Genomic DNA, 23,644 nt, shown 5'->3' on the forward strand with positions numbered 1-23,644 from the left:
AGAAATTATTAAAAAAAACAAGTTTTAATGATATGTCGGACAAAATGGATGTAGCTAATACATAATTTTGCATTTATATTTGTTATTCATAAAGATAATGTGGATTTATTTGTCTCTGGTTTTAAGAAATGATATACTCATGCAAAAGCTTTAGAGATGCAGCATTATAATTATTAAAGCTACATCTGTGGCAAAGTGTAATTTTTATAAACCTGAATTGTTTATTTGGATGTTAAATTCATTTTGCATTTTTTATAAATATTTAAAGAAATTGAAGATATACAAATTGGAAAAAATACTTTTGAATACGGTTTTTAAGTGTGTAAATTCAAATAAAATTAAAGAAATTTAAACAAATTGGTATTCCTTCTGAATATATTAACTGTGAAATTATCTTTTTAAGCATCTGAATACTAATCAGCAACTAATCATCAATTTGATATTCACATTAAATGTCAATTTATAGGTCTCTAACATTCAAACTCAAAACTCTACATCTCCTTAATAATCAATATATACATATATACATCTAATATTTCTCATTTATTATTGCAGACTTCGGGTTTCGCAAGATACTGTAAGATAAAAAAGCAAACAAACAAAACAAAAAACAAAAAAACAAACAACAACAAACAAAACAAAGAAAACATTAAATTATTTTAAATACAAAGTGTGACCGGCATTTATCAAGTAAAAGTGTGGGACGTCTTTCAATGTCAAGAAAATTCCACATGCACTTACCCTATTCAAAAAATACTTCAAAAAATTATACATAGTTTTTTTTTTTGAAAACAATATGAAAACAAGTTCAAACTATATTTTTATTTCCAATTTTTTGAGAACATAATTATGTTTGGAGTTTCTTATCAATTATATTGGAAAATGATAATTCCTGAAATACATTGTAAATACATGTATACGGTATTGTTAACATTTATAAAGTTCGGTGTCGGAATACCTGTCCATCTATCCAAGGATTTTTGAATATATTTAATTCTTATTTTAAAGCTTTGAAGTACTCTGTAAAAGATGATAAAAACTAACAGATTATAACACTTTCTGGACGAGATGGGTTCTTAATTTTAATTATTTCACTTTTTTATTATTATTATTACTATTATCAATTTTTGGGGTAACGACTAAAATGTTACTAGTAAATCCCTCAAAACGTCACCGTTGTATTCTCTATTTCTCCCTTCTTTCTTCCTTCCTTTCTTTCTTTTTTTCTTATGGTAAGGTTAAACGAAATTGGATATGTTTTAGGACACGATATGTAAAGATAGAGCTTTCCTCTCTCACTTAATCTCTCTCTCTCATTCTTAATAAACTTTTACACTGGATTTGAATAAGTTTTAAATAAAATTAGTTCTTTTCTGATTCTGTTTTTGTAACACATATTTATACAGAAATTTGAACATGTGTGAAAGTTTCAATTAAAAAAAATGACAGAAAGTAAATATCTTAAACTGTGCGCAGTGGGGCTTGAAATTTGTAGGGTTAATATAAAGGTTAATCTATTCCTCAAATAGCCATAGCTTTAAACTGCCCATAAAGCAAAATAAACGTTGTTGAAATACCCGGTAAGGCAAAGTCTCACATCTTCTCTTGTTTACACTGGGTATTACTCACGTGCATTGTCACGTTTTGTGAAGTGAGATCGTATTTATATAAATACCCCATATCATCCTTGCCCAGTCCAATTTATTATTACATGTACTAATGCACAGGCTTTCAAATCATTAACATGCTGCTGTTACTGTTTGTATCGGTGATTTTATTTGATATATCTTACGCTCAAGTCTATGGTTTTGGGAGATGTGCTAAGGTGAAAACCCAGGAAACATTTGATCTTTCTAGGGTGAGTATTATTTTAATTTGCCTTTTTTTTTTAAAGAGCAAGGTTCACCTTTGCCTTTTTTGGCCCTGTGAATTTCTGAAAAACTGAAACTGCTTAGTTTTAGTTAACAATGCATTGAATATAACTTAAATCTTTGGTGATTGCGTATCTATCAAAAATGAAATAATTTTCCGGCTAGTCAATGCATTGTGACGTCACTAAATGCGTCAATTTCCTCATATTCGGAAAAGTCTACAAATACAGCCAATTCCTAAAGCTATTTTTCGGTATTTGATATAGAGCGCAATCTCTGATCTTAAATATGCAACTAGTAAATGATAGAACTGATTCTAAGGATTAAAAGAAATGTTTTATTTTTTAGATCAGAGAGTGTGCTCATATTATTATGAAAATTAATATAAACTAATAAAATTTCTTTCTTCACTGAAAGTACTCAAATATACCTGTTTACCTTAAAATTCAAGAACATTGCAATTTCATAAAGTCAGTTCTCTAAGACCTGGACTTTTAGGAGAAAATTTTTAATAGGAGGTGAAACCACTAAGTCTATTTTATTTTAATGCTTGAAATGAAACATCAAGTGGTAATCAACCAGTTGGTATATCTACAGGGCCATTTTATGCATAATATGAACCGAGCTCTTTTTCAAAATTGATGACAAAGGCTGATAAAATAAAGGTCTTTTGCAGAGATATGTATTAAGCATAATTTTTTTGTCTTTTTCTTATGGAACATTATTTTTTTATTTGTAGTATCTTGGAAATTGGTATGAAATATATAAATTCAAAGCAAACTTTGAGGGAAATGCCAAATGTATATCGGCAAATTACCAGCTAAAATCCAATGGACATATCAGAGTCTATAATTCAGGAATTGAGTGAGTTTCTGTTCTTTCAGTATTCTTGCTATACTAAGAAAATTATAGACACGAATTCAAGGAAAATCATATACAATGTACAGAAATGTATTTTTGGTAAAATATTTGTGAAATATACATTCTTGGCTTTAAAATAATACAAATTGAAACAGAATATTCAAAACAACAAAATATTCATGCTTCTCGTTCAGAAATGGAAAAATCAGAGACGCCATTGGGGATGCGTACATACCTGACCAAACATATCCAGCAAGACTAGGCGTTAAATTCTCCAGCTGTAAGTTGCTGTTGAAGGATATTTAGAAATAATTTTTAAAGCTTAAATACAGATCAAAAAATAAATATTGTTTACCAAGTTATATTGCAGTCCTTGCACTTAAAAATTTATTGGATGGATATTTGTAGATATTTGCAGATTTCATTGATACTCGGAATACTTTTTGTCTTTCTTAAAGAAATCTTATCTAACATATAAATGAAAAATTGCGAGAAAAAAAAATAAGCGTCATCATTTAAAATATAAGTATATAAACAAATAATCTGGCACTTGAAAGTTTAAGTTTCATGCATGTGATTTTTACAGGGGCTCCATACGGAAGATACTGGATCCTAGACACTGACTATACAACCCATACATTGATTTATTCCTGCACGGACATTTTGGGGATCTTCCACTTCACATATGCCTGGATCTTGGGTCGTGAAAGGACAATGGATCAGGCCGTAGTAGACCGACTCTTCAACAAAGCTGCTTCATTTGGCATCGATACCTCAAATTTCTTAAAACAGGATCAAACTGGGTGCACAACGTCTTAAGTTTTAATTTCATATTTTGTTAGTTTTTGTTTATGTTTTAATTTTTTAAAATAAAAAATACAAAATTCAATGGATCTCATTTGTGCAACAGAATAAACGTTTGAAAAGAGAATGAAAAGGGTTGATGAGATTCCATTTTACGATATAATACCTTTTTTGTTATTTTATCGCCACTATATGTCATGTAAAGTTTGAATTTACTGAGTAAGGAGCACATAACTCGTAATCATGTAAATTCAAAGTTTACAATATGATACACTCCTGCATTCTCTACTAAAGAGTTTGATCTTACTTGATCTTAAAGAACTCCATAAAGACAATAATTACAGAAAGGGATATCATATCACAGTTACTCATTTTTATGCTAATTATTCGTCGAAGTACTTTATGACTCAAATGTTTTTCACTCTTCATATTTCTTGCTTTACATGTACTTGCTATTCTTGTGCAAAATAGTACAACTGTTACGGGTATCTTCATATTGAGCGTCAGGACTAAAAGTTTTGTACTTTACAAATTTAGTATTTTCCAAACTTGATAAATTAAAAAATTTAAAATACACTTTTCTTTGCATCGTCAAAATTTAAATGGAGATAAAGAATTAAAAGGTAATAATACGTAGTTCATAAATAACAGTAAAAAGAAAGACAACCCATTCAACTTTCTACTTAACTTTTTAACTAATTAGCTTTCTACTACTATTATTTCATATGAACAAGAAATATATTTGAGCATGGCCTACAAAAATCATTAAATAATGTACACATCTCGGTCATTTTTATCATGAAATATGAAGTTTGTGAACATTAACCATGCTAAAAAGTCTAATGAAACTATACAAATAGCCAACAGATCAAATATGAACCTCTGAAATACTAGAAAAGTAAACATTCATTGTCGTCTGCCACATGAACCGTGTTTCGTTTGTCATGATCGGGTGAACAGAAAAAAAACCCTTATTCAATGCGGTATGAAAATAACCTAACGTATTGTGTGATGTTCGTCCTTATCAATTTAATTGTATAGTTGTAACACGTCATTTGATTGGGTAAAAGATTTTATCCATTTTGTATCACATAACTTGTCTACGTCACAATGAGTTACGTCAAAAACGTATTATTTTACTCAGCTTGACGTTTCTTTTAAAATATCCTATATTTGAAGGATTTTTCTAATTGTCTACACTGAAATTAATATATAAGGAATGGAGCATATTTCAACTTATGTTATACGATATAACAATACGATATAACAAAACGCTTTTTTTATAAACTGCTTCGCAGTTTATTAAGTGTTAACTGCCCCAAGTTATATCGTATAACAAAAGTTGAAAAAAGCTTCATTCCTTAGATAAAACAGTAAATCGTATTTGCAAACTGAGACATGAGTCTACCATAGAAATACAAAATGTTGATTATAAAACTGATGTAGATACACTTGCATCATCAACCTTTTTATCAGTTTTTATCAGTAGTTTTCTCGTCTACAAATTGTTTGTACGATGGCCATGCTTTCGCGTATCGAATCAAGCTTGAGATATTATGGTATCATTACTGCATAATTAAGTGATGTTGAAGAAAAAATAGAAGTCATCATTTTTTTTTTAAAGAATTTAGTCGTTATGATTTTTTTTCTCCAGAAAAATAAAAAAGAAGGAGATATGTCAAACTCTGTTGTGTTTTATGATAAGAGTTCCTTAAAACAGCATAATCATTTAATCATTTAATGAATATTGTTATTTTTTTCCAAGGTAATTGTAAGAAAATAAGGAAGAGACAGATATGTTCTTTCCATTTGTTTATTAGGGGGTTATTGTTTTTCGCTAACATTAATACATAAACCATACATGTATTTTTGAAAAGAAGAGTACTAGTATATGAAAAAAATATAGTGTCTAGCTAACATAGTACTCCAGCTCTATTTTTGACATCATTGACAGAGGCTTTTTTAAGTTTCATAAACCCTCTGCTCACTCATGTTGCTTGAACTTCAATGATTTTCCAAAAGAAATGTATTTTATAAGTAAAAAAATACAAACAATTATAGCATAGCTTGCGGGGCAAAATTGGACAAAAAAGACACTTCAACTTGGCAAATTTATAAAGGAATAATAGACATTTATGTCATTAAGAGTTATCTCTCATATCAGAGTATCGATGAACCTTAAATAAAAATGAAACTCGTAAATTTACTTACCTTGTCATTAGTCATTTGCAAAATTACATCTTTAAAAACAATTTTATTGTGCACACAAGTACTCTGATGTTGATATTAGAAAAAGCTAGAGTATATATATGTCGTTCTTGGAGACAGCAATCTATTGGAATTCCTAAGGGTACTAATTGCGCCCTGTTATGAGTAGTCCTATTTTTTCATTTGAAGCAGAATTTGTTCAAAATCGTTTATGTAAAAGAAAAAGAAACATTTGCTGTGGCCTTCAACTCGACATTTATATCGATAATGTAATGTATAGTTATTTCCATTCTTATTCTTATCAATAAGTCATTGATGTGTTTACATGGCAGGGGATGCTGACTCCTGCATGGCACCTGATCCCACCTCTGATGTTTTAAAGGTCCGTGTTTGCTCCGCTCCTATTTTGAAATGTTAAATGGACTTTTAACTCGAATACTGTTCCTTATCTCCATATATTTTAAGTTATGTATTCAGATAAAGAAATGAACGTTTAGTTACAATAACTTAAATCTCTGTCCTAAAAATACTAAAATTAAAATATAGTAATCTAAAGTTTACGAAAGACAGCTGTAATAAATAAAAGATAAGTATTTTTGCTTTTATAAATAAAAGTTTCTACATCAATTAGTGAATTAAACTAAATAAATGTACTATATATCACAAATTACAACTGTTTGATTCTGCACATATGAACTTGCAGCTAGTTGTTTTGTGTAAGTGCTGCAAATTCCAATATATGTAATTATATGTAAATGATTGAGAGCAGAAAAATTAGAAATTGGTTGATTGAAGTTGTACTTTTGTATCTGCTTCTTTTAAGACCTGCTTCCGACGCCCATGACCCTGGTAATGATAAATAAAAACTTTTTTTACCGTACACTCAAATTCATAGTAATGTTTGTGCTTAATTAACATTTGTTTATTCATTTAACATAAAATATGTTAAGACACGTGTATACAATTAAGAGATTTTATATTATATCTTCTTATTAAGTCAACATCATATGATTATCCGTTAGGATATTCTTTCTTTCCACGTGATAGAAGGACATTAATTTATATAAACTACTTATCTACTTACTTGTATATAAGGTGATGTAAGTTTCATTTTGTACTGAGAGATGTTTTCGTACTTTTATAAAAACATTACTGTAATTTATTCTGTTGTAGCTTTCCAGGCTCAGATTTTAAGTTTGGAAATGATAACAATCCGGAAATTTTAGGTTAAAGAAAATTAGATTTAACTTTTTAACCTTTTTCTTTTCTAGCATCAAATTTTTTATCTACATGCTTTTTTATAATTGGAACAGCTTTTTGTCAAATAAATTTGCTGGGCGCAGATTGCATTTGTAGAATATCTTCTAGAAAAGAAATGTATACACAGCAATAAAAAACATACAATATTTTTTCTTTTAGTTCAAAATGATGGTTTACTTACCCGAAAAGTACAATATTTACTGAACTGAATGATATGCATATGGTAAATATCGTTCTTCTTGGTTCGCGTATAATGATATTAACCTATAAATAAACAGCATTGATTGTTTTATGATATATGATATAAAATCGTCGAAAGAACCTTTCCATCTCTTATTTTTCATTTATTGAGGACTTGATGTTCAAATGCTGAAATGGCTGAAAATGAATATAGTAAATTAATTTTGTTGAATTTTTTTACTTTCATTTTTTTTCTTTTTTCTTTGTTCGATGTATAAAAATTAATTGTTTCTTATATTTATGAATGTATTTTTGAAAAAAATATTGATATTTGTTGAATAAATTAACATATTACCTTTTTTGACAAATTATGGAAAAAGACGAAGTTAACAAAAAGAGATCGATCTTAAAACAAATTTACAAAAGATGCATATGTGATACTTTGGTGAATACAGTCTGATTAAAATCAAACCTTCACTAGCTCCTTCTTATTTTGTTTGTCGCGTGACGCACGCGACAAACAAAATAAAAAGGAGCTAGTGAACGTTTGAGACAAACAAAATAAAAAGGAGCTAGTGAAGGTTTGGTTTTAATCAGACTGTAGTGAATAGGACATAAAATAGGGAAATTCCAGGGATGGAATCAGGTGTGTAGTAGGAGTAAGCAACCCTTGTTGACAGTTCACGTCGATCAAATTCTTTATGTATCCCTTTAACCTACTTCTGATTTCTGAAATATTATCTGATCAGAAGAAATTTTATAAGCTGGAGAAATTTACATGACTTTTAACATTGTCCGTTTTGACTTAATACACATTTTTTACTGCTTCCTGAAGTAAGACATATACATTTGTTATATTAAATAAGATGTTATTCTGAAGGTTAAACTATCACATAAGAAGCATACAATAATAAGGAAAACCAACATGAAAGCCAGGTACGTAGAATCACTTTGAACGTTTGACTCCAGCCAGTAAAAAAAATGACATTTTCCTTTGAAAAATAAATTAAACTTTCACAAGTAAAAAATAATAAAAAAAATTTTGATGGACAATTTTCCTGAGAAGAAAAAAATCTATTTGCTCGACTTGTAGGGAGTCCAAACTTCTTTTGTAGCCACGTTTTGTTCAAACATTACCAAAATAACCAGAGTTGTATACATGTATAGTGTAACAACAAATTGAGAGGGGGTCAACTACCTTTTTATTGAATTTTTTCAACAGTTTAGGGTTATGGTTGGAAATATTTGGGGAGACCCCCTGCTTCTTTATGTCTGAAAACAAATCATTAAAAAGATTGAGTCCTTTATTGTTTTGCTAAGCATTGCACCTTACAGGCAATTGATTGGTCATTTAAAGGTCAAGAATAGTGACTGTTTCATCTTGTATATATTCATGCGCCAACAAAAGATAATTGTACAAAAAAGCAAATGGTTTATGTCATCCTCAGTGTGTTATGGATGTTGGGGTTATTTTTGAATTGTGGTTAGAATATATGTACATATAAACCATAAATTCATTATAATTGTAGATAATTCACTTAATGAATTTGTAACAGTCAGTCAAGCATAACAACTGAAGATTTATATTTTATATGTATACATGTATATAAAAGAACAAATGCTTGTGTTAATCATTGTCATGTTGTTTAACAATTTCTTATTTTGTAAAGTTTGAATAATAATTCCAACTAAGGTTTTTTTAAATACACTCTATTTAAACATTTATTAATAGAAAAAAATGATAAACTAGTAATCATCCAAGATTTTTTCGCTATGTATATCGTGCTTTTATGTTCAATCGAGAATACAATCGAGAATAAGTCAAAATTTTAAAAGTATATTACAGTAATTTTTTATATAAATCATTAATAACGCGTCGTATTTCTAAATGTGATTGCAGCCTTATATGTTTGAGAAAGATATTTTCTAATCAATATAAAGAAAAAAATGCACATTGTATTCTTTATTTCTTTTTTATTAAATATAAAAAAAAGTTTTAAATAAGGGGGGATATATCTAAATTTTTTTTATTAATTTATAATAGAGTTAAAGAGCATTCTTTTTTAAATAAAAAATATTTGTTTTTCCTATAAAATTTACACCTGTTCTCCTGATAAGAATTTGTTTATTTGATCTTATGGGTAATTTTAAAAAGATCTTAATTTTTAATATTTTTTTCTAAAATGAGTCGGAAAAATAACAAAAGGTTTTTTTAAAAAAAAATTAAATGAAATTGTCTGAAACAACGGTTAAACAATATGGAAAAATATTCAATGAAAAATAGACATCGGCAGTACATCTAGAAAGTATGTGTGATATGTAACAAAAATATACATGCATATAATAAAATTACGAAAATATGGAGTATTAGACATAATTCAAAACGTTGTCTCCAGAACATTAACGAGAAGCAACACATGAAAAAATACTTTGAGTGAGTTCATCGAAGATTGGCCATGGTAATGTATTCAAAGTCAAATTATAATAATTTCTGTTTAAAAGACTCTCAATGTTTTGTTTTGTTTGTTTGTTTTGTTTTTGGTTGTTTTTATTATTGTTTATCTTTTTTGATGAGAACAAATCGGGAATGAAATATGAAGAAAACAAAAGTAATGGAGCTTAAGCAAGCACGGGTCACTGAGAACATCAGAGGTAGGATTACACGGCATGAAGAAATAATCATCCTCTTTAGACCAGATACACCCGTTATGTGCAATCTGCTAAAGGTGCATAGACACAGATTTGAAGTTAATATTTTCTTAAATTTTCTGCATAATGTCATGACTTATATATTGCAATAGCATTTCACACGAAAATATATAAAAAATCTTTTTTCATCTAAAAGTTATTGAAACTTCAAATTTTTTGACGGGTTTGATTGACACATCCTTGCACTTTCACAAACTTTACGTTTATTCTTAATACTTAGGAAAAGTGGCAATGTTGTTGTGTATTACTAACAAATATTAAAACTATAATCCAGAAAATTCAGAGTAGAACTGTTCTAAAGCAAAACATACACACAGTATATTGTCAGTCCGTGTTGTTTTGGTGAGCAGACTTTAACAATAGAACACACCCGGTAAATCGTAAACCTTAAGAATAACAGAGCCCGTGCCCTGTTTACAAAAACTATGTGTGTTTCACGGGTGTGTTCAATTTGCGAAACTCTGTACACAACACTAAGCGCGGAATGACGATACTTGTAAAAGTGTTTTGCTTTCGAACATTTCTACTCCGAATATAATACCGCATATTTGAGTTCATCTCACAATATGCGCCGTTATCAAAGCTCTATCCTTTTATTGTATGTCATCATTCAATTCCTTTTGTGGCAAAAAAACTAATAAATGTGATAAGCCGGAATTTATTTATCCATCCATACAGTGTCGGTACTTAGTCACTAGGTTTACGGGTTATCTCCCCTTTTCTATGCATCAATGAAAGTGAAAGGTGGGTGATGAAAGTATCCGATTTATGTTTTTGTATTATGAAATATTTTATAATAATTTCCAGTTTTTAAAGTTAAGTTTCAGTCAAAGAAGTAAAACAGATTATCTTATTAACATTGATATTGCTCGATGGCAAGTATTTTATTGGATTGAAACAGATCGAGTTGCCACCCGTCCATCCGTTTAAACACTGGCACATGGTACAAGAGATTACAATGTGGTAATAATAACCAACTTCATCAGCAGATGTTGAATGAATAAAAACTAACTTAGTGAAATAATATATAGACAAAATGAGCTAATGTAAAAATAGGTATGAACTTCAACTTTATTCGGTCCATGTTATTCAAGGTCATTTGCCAATAAACATCCGTACACATGGTGGCCTATATTTAGTTACTTAGATTCCTTAGCCTATCTTTAGGGGATTTAAAAATGGGAATATCCATAATTATAATTCTTACAGTATGAGTATGCTTTTGTAACTTTGGGTTTGGTGCATTTATCAGTTTATTTAAAATATTGAGTGATTTTAAAAAAAAAAAATAAATAAATGTTCAAGGATAGGGTTACCCTAGCTGTACCATACCAGTCTACCTTTTGTCCTAAAAACAGGGAATAAATTAAAAAAAAAAATACAGATTGAGAAGTAATAAAAGTTTGACAAATCTTTAGAAATGTTATTTAGCTAGATTCACAAAGGGACAGAACTCTAATTAAAGTATATAAATTTCAATCAAGGCCATTCAACTTTAACAAGGGTCCAAAGAGAGGCATGAAAGGTATGCAATGGTGACAAAGGCAGTAATCAATTGTGAAATAAAATAGTTTGAAGTAAAATACATAACAAGTTTTGGTGCTTTTGAATGTAACATTATAATATTGCATTTTATGATATGAATGAAACATCAAGTAAGATGTGTATTTGTTTATACATATTAACAGTTGTACACATGCTATATGACAAAACTCAAGGTAAGTAAATATGAATGATGACTAAAAAGGTAAATAGATTTTGAGTAAAAAAAAAAATTCAGTTGGATGGAAGCATTACAATCAACAATTCAGGCTGTAAAATCTGGGAGGCATACCCGGTATAGGTAACATGCACCAGAGTTGAATTGTACATTGTCTGTCAAATCCACATAATAATAATAATACATTAGGACCAGCAGCATCCTCACCTATTCGATATCACTTCTCTTAAGGGGCTTGACAGGGAGGACAACTTCAGATTCAACAAGAACAATAACAATGTGGGCATAGTAATTTAGGACCTCAATGGTTCATTAGTAACAGTTGATATAAATAGGATTCCCCAAATTTTATTTTAATTAACTACATGTAATATCTAGCTAGGCTAGCTACTATTTTGCTGGTTAATATATATCAAAGGGTTCAGATTAAGTAAGATGGGGCGAAGGGCATGTTTCGCATTATATATTCTGTGTTGTCATTTTGGTCAATGGTGTAGTTAAAATTATACATAAAGGAAATAAAGGAAGGCCATGCTGTTCGTTCCTTGGAAGCCGTCTCCAGTGTACATGAGCATAATCATGAATTTCTCTAACAGCACCTCTACCTTAATTGTGAAGGTTTGATTATAACCCAATATAAACACATACATTTAAAGGGGCTGGGTGGTTGTGGCCATTTTTAGGCTATTTTGATCTTCTTTAGAAGAAGAGCTCAATAAAGATATAACTGATCAAATTTTAAAACTAAAATTTATGAAATTTTTCTTTGCCAAATGTTAGTTGACAGCTTAAGATATCATATCCCAAAATTTAAATTATATCTGGTGGTTAATAATTGTTGACCCCCTAGCCTCCTTGATGTCTTCTCACCCCTTAACTGCATAAAGGCCTTGTATCCTAGAAAGTTGTGTTTAGTAAATGAAAAGTTTTGTACCATCTTAAGTTAACATGAAAAATCAGGTAAACTTATTTTACTAATTTATTATATATAGATTATTTCACAAATGTTGATTATTTACACAGAGATTAATTTCAGCATGGGCTTTTATTTCCGGACAATGTTCTAAAAACATGGGTCTAGTCACTTGTTTAATATTTATACAAGAAGAGAACTTTGGGTATTGAAATACAATTCTACAAATAAAAGACTATAAAAAGAAGTTAAATAATAATAATTTATAGGCTAATTGAAGCACTGTGAAATAAATAAATTTTCAAGAGTATTTAATTAATTAAATTAATTATTAAGAGAAATTAACATAATTAACATTTATTCCTTTGAGTTATCTTTCTCATTGGGGAAAGTGAACTTTAAAATAGGAATTGCAACTTTTATTTCCTGAACTTTTACCAATTTTCCTCGATATTCATTTTGGCATTGGGAATGAGGGACAATTTACAGAGTTCTTCAGGTGCTACAGTCAAAGCATATGCAGGTTCATTTGAACACAGCTCACAGTGGTGAATGGTCATGATAAATAAATCGATAAATAAATAAAATAGAAAGGGTAATAATGAGACTTGTAAGGTATAAATTGGGGCTTTTTGTCAGTGTTGGTTTCTGCTGTGTCTCTAAGTTGTTAAGATTTGCTATTTCACACAGATAAAAGTTGCTTTAGTTAAAATTCTATATTCACAGTTTTTAAACTTGCAAAGGGTAAATTGTTTAGGTAACTAGTTTTCTTTATCACTAATAAACACTAAAGGCGAGATTACCTAACTACCTAACAGCGGGGGGGGTTAGACACATATTTTTCCACAGGCTAGGTTACAATTCAAACCATTTCCTACAATATTTTCTTTTTAATAGCATGTGCTTACTGTTGGAAATTAAGACACATATGCATGTCTCGGGGCATTTTCCCATTGAAAATATCAGTTCAAACCCAGGTGCATTTGCATGTAATATGATAGGTGTTTATCTCTCATCTGAGCAGTTACATATAGCATAATTATTTTATGTTACTTTACACATTTATCTCTATGGGATTAAAATGCATAAATCGGTGCATATATATATGTACATGCAGTTAACATCCATGCATATAGCTAGTGGGTACAAATACAGGTTAGCTAGGGGATACAAATACAAATCCACATGTGTGTAGGAGTTACAAGATTCATAGTACTAAGATTAGATAAACTTCTCCCGCATTTTAGGGTATTAGATGTAGGATAGGTTTCCACTGACTTAGCACATTAATTTTTATGCTCTTTATCATATATCCATTTTCTACAGCCTTAAAAAGATTATGAAGTCTATTATTTAAATAACCTATTCCATAGCATATTTTTGCGGGGGTGGGGGGGGGGGGCTTAAGGTGTAAAAAGATCATGCATTTTTGATAGAGCATCAGCTGGGAAGGGGTTTAGAATAAAGGATTTAGTCAAATGTGCCTTCAATGTCTGCTGCAGTCCAACTACATTTACAAATGAGCAGTAAATACAAAGTCCTCTATTGTGTGTCTTGGTTTGAAAGGTACTTATTATATACAAGATTTAATCAATTTTAAATGGTCGTTTGAAGAATTCGTTTTCATGATAAGTGGTACATGTATAACATCATTGACATTCCCTCAGAACTGGCAAGATACTTTACCAAATATCACAAAACATGTTCTGCAGTTTACATATTGGGCATGTGAACACCTTTAAAATTTTTGTCAACAATACAGGAATAGCATAATCATGCTGAAAGGGATAGGGGAAGGGGGGGGGGGGGGGTTAAAGAGTAAAGGTGCTCATTCATCTTGTTTCTAATCTCTGCATGAAAGTATTTTATCACCTAAAAAATAAATAAATAAGAAATAAAATTCAAATTTATAAACAAATAAATAAAAAGGGGGGAAGGGGAATCTAAATAAAACGTTTTTCCTACATAATTTTCTTACATTAGTCTAGGTAGTAGTTCTCTCTTGCCAGCTGGATATTAATAATGGAATCTGAGACCCAAAGCAATATACTAGTAACTTGGAAAGATATAAATTCAGGAGGGGGGGGGGGGTTAGGCCCAATTAATTTGAAGGGAGACCAGAATTATTTTAATGCAGGATAGTTCTACAGTGGGTTGGCAATGAGAGAGAGAGTGATGTTCATGATGGATGGGTTGCTGAGGGTTTTGAGTAGGCTAGGAGTCCATGGTGGGTGGTTAAATTGAAGTTGCCTACCCCCACCAGGTGGCGGTGGGCACCTACGGTGCCCATGTGGCGAAATCGTCACCTTCAATTTAACCATTGAACTGTTGATTTTGTTGACTTTTTGTGGTTGATGTTGATATATGTGATGGTTGATGTTGATATATGTAATGTTGACTTTGAAAATTATATCTTATACAATGCAAAGCTAAAGCAAAATAATATAATTAAAAGATAATTTGTGTTGAAATGTGTCCGTAGCACGATTGAGGTCAACCCAGCGTGCTACTTTTCCCGTCAGGGAGGGCACAACTTATGTTGATGTTGGGGGTATGCCATTTTGCCGGCTGCCCCACTGTTATGTAGACCACTGTGGACAATACCTGCCAACTCGAATAAAACATTAAACTTAAATACGTAGCATTTGTTTATTATATATATATAGGTCTTTGATAATACCGCATATTTGAGTTCATCTCACAATATGCGCCGTTATCAAAGCTCTATCCTTTTATTGTATGTCATCATTCAATTCCTTTTGTGGCAAAAAAACTAATAAATGTGATAAGCCGGAATTTATTTATCCATCCATACAGTGTCGGTACTTAGTCACTAGGTTTACGGGTTATCTCCCCTTTTCTATGCATCAATGAAAGTGAAAGGTGGGTGATGAAAGTATCCGATTTATGTTTTTGTATTATGAAATACCCTCCCACCTCAACCCTTGAGCTAGGTGTTAAGTATATACCCTTTCTCCTTTTGTTTGTTTAAATAACGTTTTTCATTGTTTTACATGGTTTGGCTATACCAAATTTATTAGAGTTATGCAAATGTTATTTAGAATCTTTTTCTGCTGTGGGTTTTTGTTTTTGTCTTTTCAGATATTAGAGATTTCGTTGAAGGAGACTAACGATGCTGATCAGAATTCCTGCTGTTTCCGTTTTCTGGGACCTTTGGAATGATCTCTGGCCGAATACCATGCATGACAAGGGTCAACTGGGCGAATTATCCATTCGAGGAGTTCGGGGAAAGACAGTAAACTTTACTTCACAGTGGTCGTTTTGTCGAAATCGTCACCTTCAATTTAACCATTGAACTGTTGATTTTGTTGACTTTTTGTGGTTGATGTTGATATATGTGATGGTTGATGTTGATATATGTGATGTTGACTTTGAAAATTATATCTTATACAATGCAAAGCTAAAGCAAAATAATATAATTAAAAGATAATTTGTGTTGAAATGTGTCCGTAGCACGATTGAGGTCAACCCAGCGTGCTACTTTTCCCGTCAGGGAGGGCACAACTTATGTTGATGTTGGGGGTATGCCATTTTGCCGGCTGCCCCACTGTTATGTAGACCACTGTGGACAATACCTGCCAACTCGAATAAAACATTAAACTTAAATACGTAGCATTTGTTTATTATATATATAGGTCTTTGATAAATATTTTTCTGGATTAAAGTTTTAATATTTTTCACTAATACGCAACAAGATTGCCACTTTTTTAAGTATTAAAAATAAAATTAAAATTTGTGAAGGTGCTAGGATGTGTCGATCAAACCCATCCAAAAAATTGAAGTTTCAATAACTTTTAGATGAAATAATATTTTTGATTTATTTTCGTGTAAATGATTTTACAATGTATAAGTCGGGTATTATACAGAAAACATTAACTTCAAATATGTGTCTATGCAGCTTTAAGGCTTCTGCGTGAAAATAACACAGTGTGAAATTTACAAACGACTGTAAGATAGGTTATATTTACTATTAACAAGGTCATTGTATTGACCATTGAATTCAGCATATTGTTGAATTTAAACGCGTCTATTGATATTCTTATTTCATCAACTTATTTGTCGATAGGTTGCCTCGTTTAGGAATTTGTTCATTAAGCATGCTCTTAAGTATCGAATCAACTGGAAGATATAACTGCATATGCAGGTAATATTGGCATATTTGTTAAGAGATATTTTTTGTTTATAAATTTTGGTTAAGTGCAAGAAAAGCATCAAATAAACTTCTTTCAAATTAATATGTGAAGAAAATTGGAGCAAGTTCAGACATTGCTCTAAGAAACATCATTTCACACATTCTCATTATGATAATCATTTTACAGATCATCTGCCACACAGAAAGAAAAAAAAAAATTAAAAGATCATCTAAAAGTTATAAACAGGCATTAACAATTTATAGACAAGTTTTGATATAAACTTTATGTCTGTCAAAATGTCAGTTTCATTGATCCACGTGCGTCAATCTTGGCAAAGCATGTAAGTGCACTAGAATAACCGACATTCTTGTAATATTCTTTCTGAAACTTTAAAAAAAACAGTCTAAATAGACATAAATGATCATTCGTTTGTTTACACATGTTACTTGTAAATGGTTTATTTTTACTTTTTTATTTCCAAGTTTAGAATCAACACATGTTTCTAATTAAAATAGAAAAAGGTTATACACTTTCAACTTTGTTTAATTTATCAAAAAAGTGAGACCAATTTTATTCATTCAACATTTTTAGAATAATGTGATGAATGATAAGAGTAAGATAATTCTTATAACTTTTATGTATAATCATAATATGAAGGAAAGTGTTCACGTTGTGAAGCATATATGCGTTCCACATACGAACATATTTTTTTTCTAAATAAACATGATTTTCCCAGCATTTTTTATCTATATATAGAGAAACAAACTATTCGACAATAGTCAGCAACAAAATTCATAAAAATTCAAATATCATTTTTTTTAACTTTATGAAATAATAGATGTTAATTTTGTCATATTATGTACCGTTCTTTAAGTATTTATCATTCATGAATGAAAAAGAAAATCACATTTTTTTCCAGAAATTTGTATAGTTTATAAAAATGATTTTACTTACCTGCCATAGACCTTTTCAGTATTCAATTATGCAAATTATTTATTAAACCTTATTTTTCCTCAATCTGTTTGTATTGTAAAGTAAATAAACATAGTGTAGAGGATTGTGTTTGGTGATATTTGATTTAAATAGATGACAATAGATAAGTAATTCATACTTAAAACTTACCAAACACTTTGAATAAACATAATTTTGTGAAATATTAATTCTGGTTGATAAAGTCGTCCTTTGTAATCATGCACAAAAGTAACCTTATATCATTTCCTATTAAAATGTATCATGCATGAATTCCGTTGTTCCTAGTACACATGTGTACGATTTAATACATAAAACCGGGAATATATTTCATTTTGACCATTAAGAAGATATTAACACGATTATATATTTTATTATTTATTCATTACTTTCAAACAATTAAGGACTTCTGAAACTACGTTTCAGCAAATAAAAAATTAGACAAACAAAGGATAATAATTTTCAAAGTGACATTTTGAGAAGATATGTAAAAAGTTCAACATTGGCTAGTTTCTGGTTTTATGACACTTTGTTAAAGTGCTTCATTCTCAGAAAAAATGATGTAGCTTGAGTCGTAACAAACAAGTTTTGTCCATTTTCAAAACTTTGCACTTTAAGTATTATGTAGGTTTCCTGCATAATAGGGCTTTGCTAGTTGTCCCGTTAATATACTGAAAATATATAAGAATATATTTATAGCCACAATAATTTATAAATTCCCATAGTTTTTTTTTCTCTGAAAAAGATATCTCCGAAAGGTGATTAGAATCATTTATATGTATGAGCTTAATGTGGTAATGTTTTATTAATCTTAAACTAATCTAATGTTTTCTCTCTTTACCAAACTGCAGAAATGATGGAAAATTAAAACACAATTAAAATAAAAATTAACATTACAAAAATAATAAGTCTTTAACCTGAAGCTTGAAGAACAGTACAATTTTTTTCTTAATCTTCTTTTAAAAGCCGCATATAACCAATTCAAATATAATATATAATGATGGGGTGTACTAGTACTTCAGTCTGTATATCTGTAATATACTTTGGAGAACTTATCTCTATCCGTAGACCTGTCGATGGACAGATATTTGGGGTTTCCCAAAAGCAAAAAGTGGACTTCATCATTAACATTTTTGATACTTATATGGGAGTCTGTTAGGTGTGCTCTTTGCTTACAATACTTCTAGTTAATTTTGAATATTTTTTTCCTAAAATGATTTTGAAAAATAACAACGGTATTTTTGGAAAAACCTAAATGAATTCGACTGAAACATCGGTTAAACAATAAGGAAAAATACTCAAAGAGATATAAAAAATATCAAATTTATTGGAGGTCATTATATCTATAAACCTAGCAAATTCTACAAATAAACACATCAAGCATATTTGTCACGTGATGTAAGATAACGTTGAAATACACTTTTAGACATGGAAATCTGACCTAAATATAACTTTCTTCAAGATATACATTATTGAAGGCATGTATATCACAAAAATAGTAATAATTCAGACAAAAGAGTCTTCTATGTTTGAAAGAAGGGGAAAAAACTTATTATAACATTTCAGATGCTCAGCAATTCAACAAGAATTGAAAATATAGAATTTCAATTTATGAAGATAATATCCCTGACCCTCTTGAAATGAGTTACTTGTTAAGTGACAATTATTTAAGGTCCATAAATCAATTGATGTTTTCCCTTTCCAATTCCAAATCTTGTCGATGTATTGTGTGATTTCCTCTCACGAGAGTTCAAATTATCGTAATATTATAGTTTATTTAACCTGTATACATGTATCATATTTCTTGACCGAATTGGTCACATGTCGAAATCTTATCTAAAGCAGTTATGTAAGAATAATCCACGTGTTTCTCTCTATAAAGGAATATGTCATGTTTTCAAGTCTTTGATATTATTATTGTCCTTCCAAAGCATTACAATGCTTCTGCACGTTGCTACTTTTAGCTGCTTTTTAGCTGCAGTCAGAACGCAGGTTTTTAGTCTTGGTAAATGTCCCACAGTTAAAACTCAAGAATCCTTCGACATAAATAAGGTAGGAATCAAATTTGTTATCTTAAAAAGTTTGAAAAATAAAATAAACACTTCATGTATAAATGGAAAGAGAGAAACATAAACCATAATTATTATTGGCAGTTATTTAATATATTACATGAAATATTTTCAAAACACAATATTGCATTAGAGATACTTCCACAATTTCTGCTGTCTAGCGTACTTATAAGATAATCTCTCATATTTATAGTCTTTAACTAATTAATTCTTTCCAGTATTTGGGAGACTGGTATGAAATATACAAATTCGAAGCAAGTTTTGAAGGAAAACAAAGATGCATACGTGCTAATTATCAGGCTAAACCGGATGGTCATATTAGAGTGCAGAACACTGGAATAGAGTCGGTACCATTGCTAATATTTTTTAAGAGTATCAAAATGATATAAATTGAAATTTTATTATTTAACCTTAACCAGCAATAAGTAAAAGGCTAGCAATATGTTGTACGTCATCTTTCCAGAGATGGTAAGACCATCACAGCTGTAGGAGATGGATTTGCACCTGATAAAGATTTTCCAGCAAAGCTTCAAGTTAAATTTTCAGAAAGTAAGTTAATTAATATCTAAAAAATAAAACGTTAGCAATGTCTTCACATTTTTTTTCTGTTTAACGTTTGGTTTGTGTTATAGAGTATATGAATATCCTAATATATTCTGTTCATTTCTGAAAAGCTACATTGGCTAAGATTTTTCAATACTATTTTCAGAGGCTCCATATGGTAAATACTGGGTGTTAGACACTGACTACGACAACTATACGTTGATCTATTCATGCACAGACCTAGCCGGGGTCAGCCATATAGAGTTTGCATGGATCCTAAGTCGCAAACGGACATTAGATGAACAATACAAAACAAAGCTATACGACCTCGCCACATCCTTCGGTATCAAGACATCGAACTTTCAAACAGAAGATCAGACTGGGTGTTCTTAAAATTAACTACATGTGTCTCTTTTCATCACTGTCTGTCTGTCCAACAAATATATGTATTCACTGACTTTTTGTAAATATTTTTAAGTTCTGTAAATAATAGCTTCATTAAAGTGTATGATTAATAACTTCCTAGCCGTCTGCGTCTATGGGTTCTATTTGTGGACCATGTTTGATGGCCCACACTGCAAATACTTGAAAGTAAACAGTGACTCATGAGACATCTTCAGGAACTACAAGAAGGAAATGTTGGTGGAAATTAATTTGTGATTTTATGGTAGCTAGCACTGCACTGTAAGAAACGCAGAAAAAGACAACCGAAAACTTGTTAAACGGATGTTACTGATTGATAAACAAGAGCATGCAACGTAATTCACTGACCTTTCTTTTTTTAAAAAAAATCTTTTTTGAGGCAGTTGCCTTAAACGATGCATTAAACAACTACGTGGCACTTTCTTTGATTAGAGGGTGTATTCATCAACGTAAACATAATACTTTGTGTAGCTCGATTAAATGGTTGATTTTCCTTATCAGGTGAAAGACCCTTGGTAAAAGAGTTATTTGTTAGTGTATTATATTATATTAAATGGGTTTGATATAAGTAATGACATAATCCATGTCTTTACTTTTTTTGAAGAAAATAGTCCTAAATTTTTAAGTTTATCGTGAAATATGCATCAAATATGCATGCTAATGAAACTTTTTAAAAAGAAATTTTAGAGAAATTGTCTCAACGACTGCAAAAACAATATAATACACGAAATTTTGTACTATTTATATTGGAAAAAATCTTAAAACAGTTCGCCCACTAATGTTTAGTACCAAGTCTATTAACTGGATTTTATTATCATTTTAATTTCCCTAGATTTAAAAAGATAATTGGTGTTTTATTGTGGTCATTTCTAGAAGCATACTGTTTTGAATTGATTTTTCTATTTACTTTTTTAATACAGTACATGTATATGTCTTTTTGTAAGTTTTGTAAATAAACCAGCAAGTATTATGAGTATAAAAGTTGACAGAAAAACATTCCCTTTGACTGGCATTTCAAAGTTCCGAGATTGCTCTACGACATATTGGGGTTAATTCCAGCTGCAGTCACTGTCCTTTGTTGATACTTCCATTCTTTTAAAAATTTTCACCCAAAGATATTAAATTCATTAGTGGAAACGATAAACTAAAGTCAATGTTTTGTATAGCATAGACAACTGCTTTTGCAATTTAATGGAAATCGTCAACATACTTACCTTCTCATTGATCATTTGCGAAATTATTTTGTCAAAAACCATTCTGATTATATCAAGTTGGAAAAGATGCAGTTTCTGTTAGGTAGCTCAGGGATACATGTATCAATTTTTGTAATCATATGAAACAGAATTGGTTCAAACACTTTTAAATAAGACAAAGAAAACATTTGTTGTGACTTTTAACTCGAAATATAATGCATGTATATCGACGAAGGTATTGTCATTAATAATAGTTACTTCCATTGATAAGTCGACTCTGTACATCCCAGTAAGTTTAAAAGCAAAATTTCAACAAAGACTGACACATCGTTTCATATTTTGATATTAAAACTAGAAAAAGACTTAATTAGTAACATAACAGCAAAGTTTTATGATAAACGTTATGACTAAAACTTTTCCTGTGTCAAGTACCCCAGCAACATTATACAGCAACATAAATATCCCCTTGTCATCTGCATTTAATGTTTATTACTGTCAAACGAGCGGATTCCCAAAAGCATGCTCTACGTATGAACAATTTCTGAAACAGAAACAGAAAAAGCTATTGACAAAGAAGTTTGATGACACAAAAATATCAACAGTCTTCATTATTTCGAAAGTATTTGGTCAATACAATAGCCTTTTCAGCAGATACAACCTATCACTGAGTCAATGCTGAGTGATTTTTTTCATACTTATTTATAGACAATTCTTTACCCACTGAATTAATTTTTTTTCTAGATTCGTTTGTTTCTCTTAATAAGGTCTACTTGGACCAGATGCCATAGAGAAGTAAGCATCTCCTATTGATCGGTCGTTTTCGTCATGTGTCGCTTGTCTTCGAAATGTTAATTTAAAACCAGATTGTTGTTGATATTCTTGAGACATCCATAGTCCGGCTCCTTCTAGATACTGTAATGTCCTAATTTCAAATTAAATGGGATTATCAAATCAATGCTGAAATGAAATAGAGTAATGTTGATAGAAGAAATGCCGTCGATAAAGCTAAAGGAAGAAACTTTTTAACGTTGATGTTTTTAAATAAATTTTAGGCTTCATATGAATACAGGTCAGAGCCACAATTAGTACTCATGAGAATTCCAAAAGATTTACCGAAGACAGGTTCTCCAAAAACTACAGAAAAATTACCAAAGAGAAAATCAAGTTTTTTTTTAATATCAACCTCGGAATACTGTGTGAAAAACGATAATGTATTTAAAGCATTTTTAACAGAGTAAGTTGACAGATGACTGACACTGCATAACAAGACATGCACATTCACACGCTTTATCATTTTATTGAACAATTGTCTATGATGTTAAATAGACGACCTGGTCTTAATCTCGTTTTTTTTTCTAAATTTCAAAAGCTTAAACTGATTTCGTACATTGAAATTCAATATTTTTTGTTCCAAAACCTAAAATTTCAAATTTCCAAACATGTATTATGTTTCTAATTTTTTTTATTTTTGCCTTAAATATTCAAAATTCAATCTTCCAAAAGCGATTTTGGTATTTTAAAATTTTTCGATTTTGATTTATTGTTCCTTCAGAAAATTCAAATTCTACAATCTTAAATTCAGAACCATATTTCGTATTTTGATATTTTGGAAACGACTTCAAGCTTATTAATTTCATCTTTCAAACGTTTTATAGTTTTTTTTAAATCTTAGAATTTTGAATCAAAACTGACACTTTTTATAGCCAAAAATTCTTTTTATATTATGAGTTTTAAAAATTTTACTTCAAATATCACAAATATCAAATT

At 30.1% G+C, this 23,644-nt stretch overlaps 2 protein-coding genes across 2 annotated transcripts; both read left to right on the plus strand.

Moving 5' to 3' along the window:
• Positions 1 to 1,699: 1,699 nt before the first annotated feature.
• On the plus strand, positions 1,700 to 3,551 carry LOC134282697 (apolipoprotein D-like). Its single transcript, XM_062765104.1, has 4 exons — positions 1,700 to 1,858; positions 2,611 to 2,735; positions 2,927 to 3,012; positions 3,319 to 3,551. The coding sequence occupies exons 1-4, from the start codon at positions 1,745 to 1,747 to the stop codon at positions 3,549 to 3,551; spliced, it is 558 nt and encodes a 185-aa protein (XP_062621088.1). The 5' UTR covers positions 1,700 to 1,744.
• A 15,977-nt stretch (positions 3,552 to 19,528) lies between these two features.
• Positions 19,529 to 21,077, plus strand: LOC134282626 (apolipoprotein D-like). The gene is made up of 4 exons (XM_062765023.1): positions 19,529 to 19,701; positions 19,937 to 20,061; positions 20,182 to 20,267; positions 20,428 to 21,077. The coding sequence occupies exons 1-4, from the start codon at positions 19,588 to 19,590 to the stop codon at positions 20,652 to 20,654; spliced, it is 552 nt and encodes a 183-aa protein (XP_062621007.1). The 5' UTR covers positions 19,529 to 19,587; the 3' UTR covers positions 20,655 to 21,077.
• Positions 21,078 to 23,644: the final 2,567 nt, after the last annotated feature.

The sequence above is a fragment of the Saccostrea cucullata genome, unplaced genomic scaffold, assembly GCF_032062105.1.
Source record: "Saccostrea cucullata isolate Sc308-1 unplaced genomic scaffold, CSIRO_AGI_Scuc_v1 ctg183, whole genome shotgun sequence".
Lineage (NCBI taxonomy): Eukaryota > Metazoa > Mollusca > Bivalvia > Ostreida > Ostreidae > Saccostrea > Saccostrea cuccullata.

What these genes read in the sequence shown, in the direction of transcription:
- LOC134282697 (XM_062765104.1), top strand. Translation starts at nt 1,745, where the DNA reads ATGCTGCTGTTACTGTTTGTATCGGTGATTTTATTTGATATATCTTAC. An exon ending in AAACATTTGATCTTTCTAGG is followed by an intron (nt 1,859 to 2,610) that starts GTGAGTATTATT and finishes TTTTATTTGTAG; the next exon opens with TATCTTGGAAATTGGTATGA. An exon ending in AGGCGTTAAATTCTCCAGCT is followed by an intron (nt 3,013 to 3,318) that starts GTAAGTTGCTGT and finishes TGATTTTTACAG; the next exon opens with GGGCTCCATACGGAAGATAC.
- LOC134282626 (XM_062765023.1), top strand. Translation starts at nt 19,588, where the DNA reads ATGCTTCTGCACGTTGCTACTTTTAGCTGCTTTTTAGCTGCAGTCAGA. An exon ending in AATCCTTCGACATAAATAAG is followed by an intron (nt 19,702 to 19,936) that starts GTAGGAATCAAA and finishes AATTCTTTCCAG; the next exon opens with TATTTGGGAGACTGGTATGA. An exon ending in TCAAGTTAAATTTTCAGAAA is followed by an intron (nt 20,268 to 20,427) that starts GTAAGTTAATTA and finishes TACTATTTTCAG; the next exon opens with AGGCTCCATATGGTAAATAC.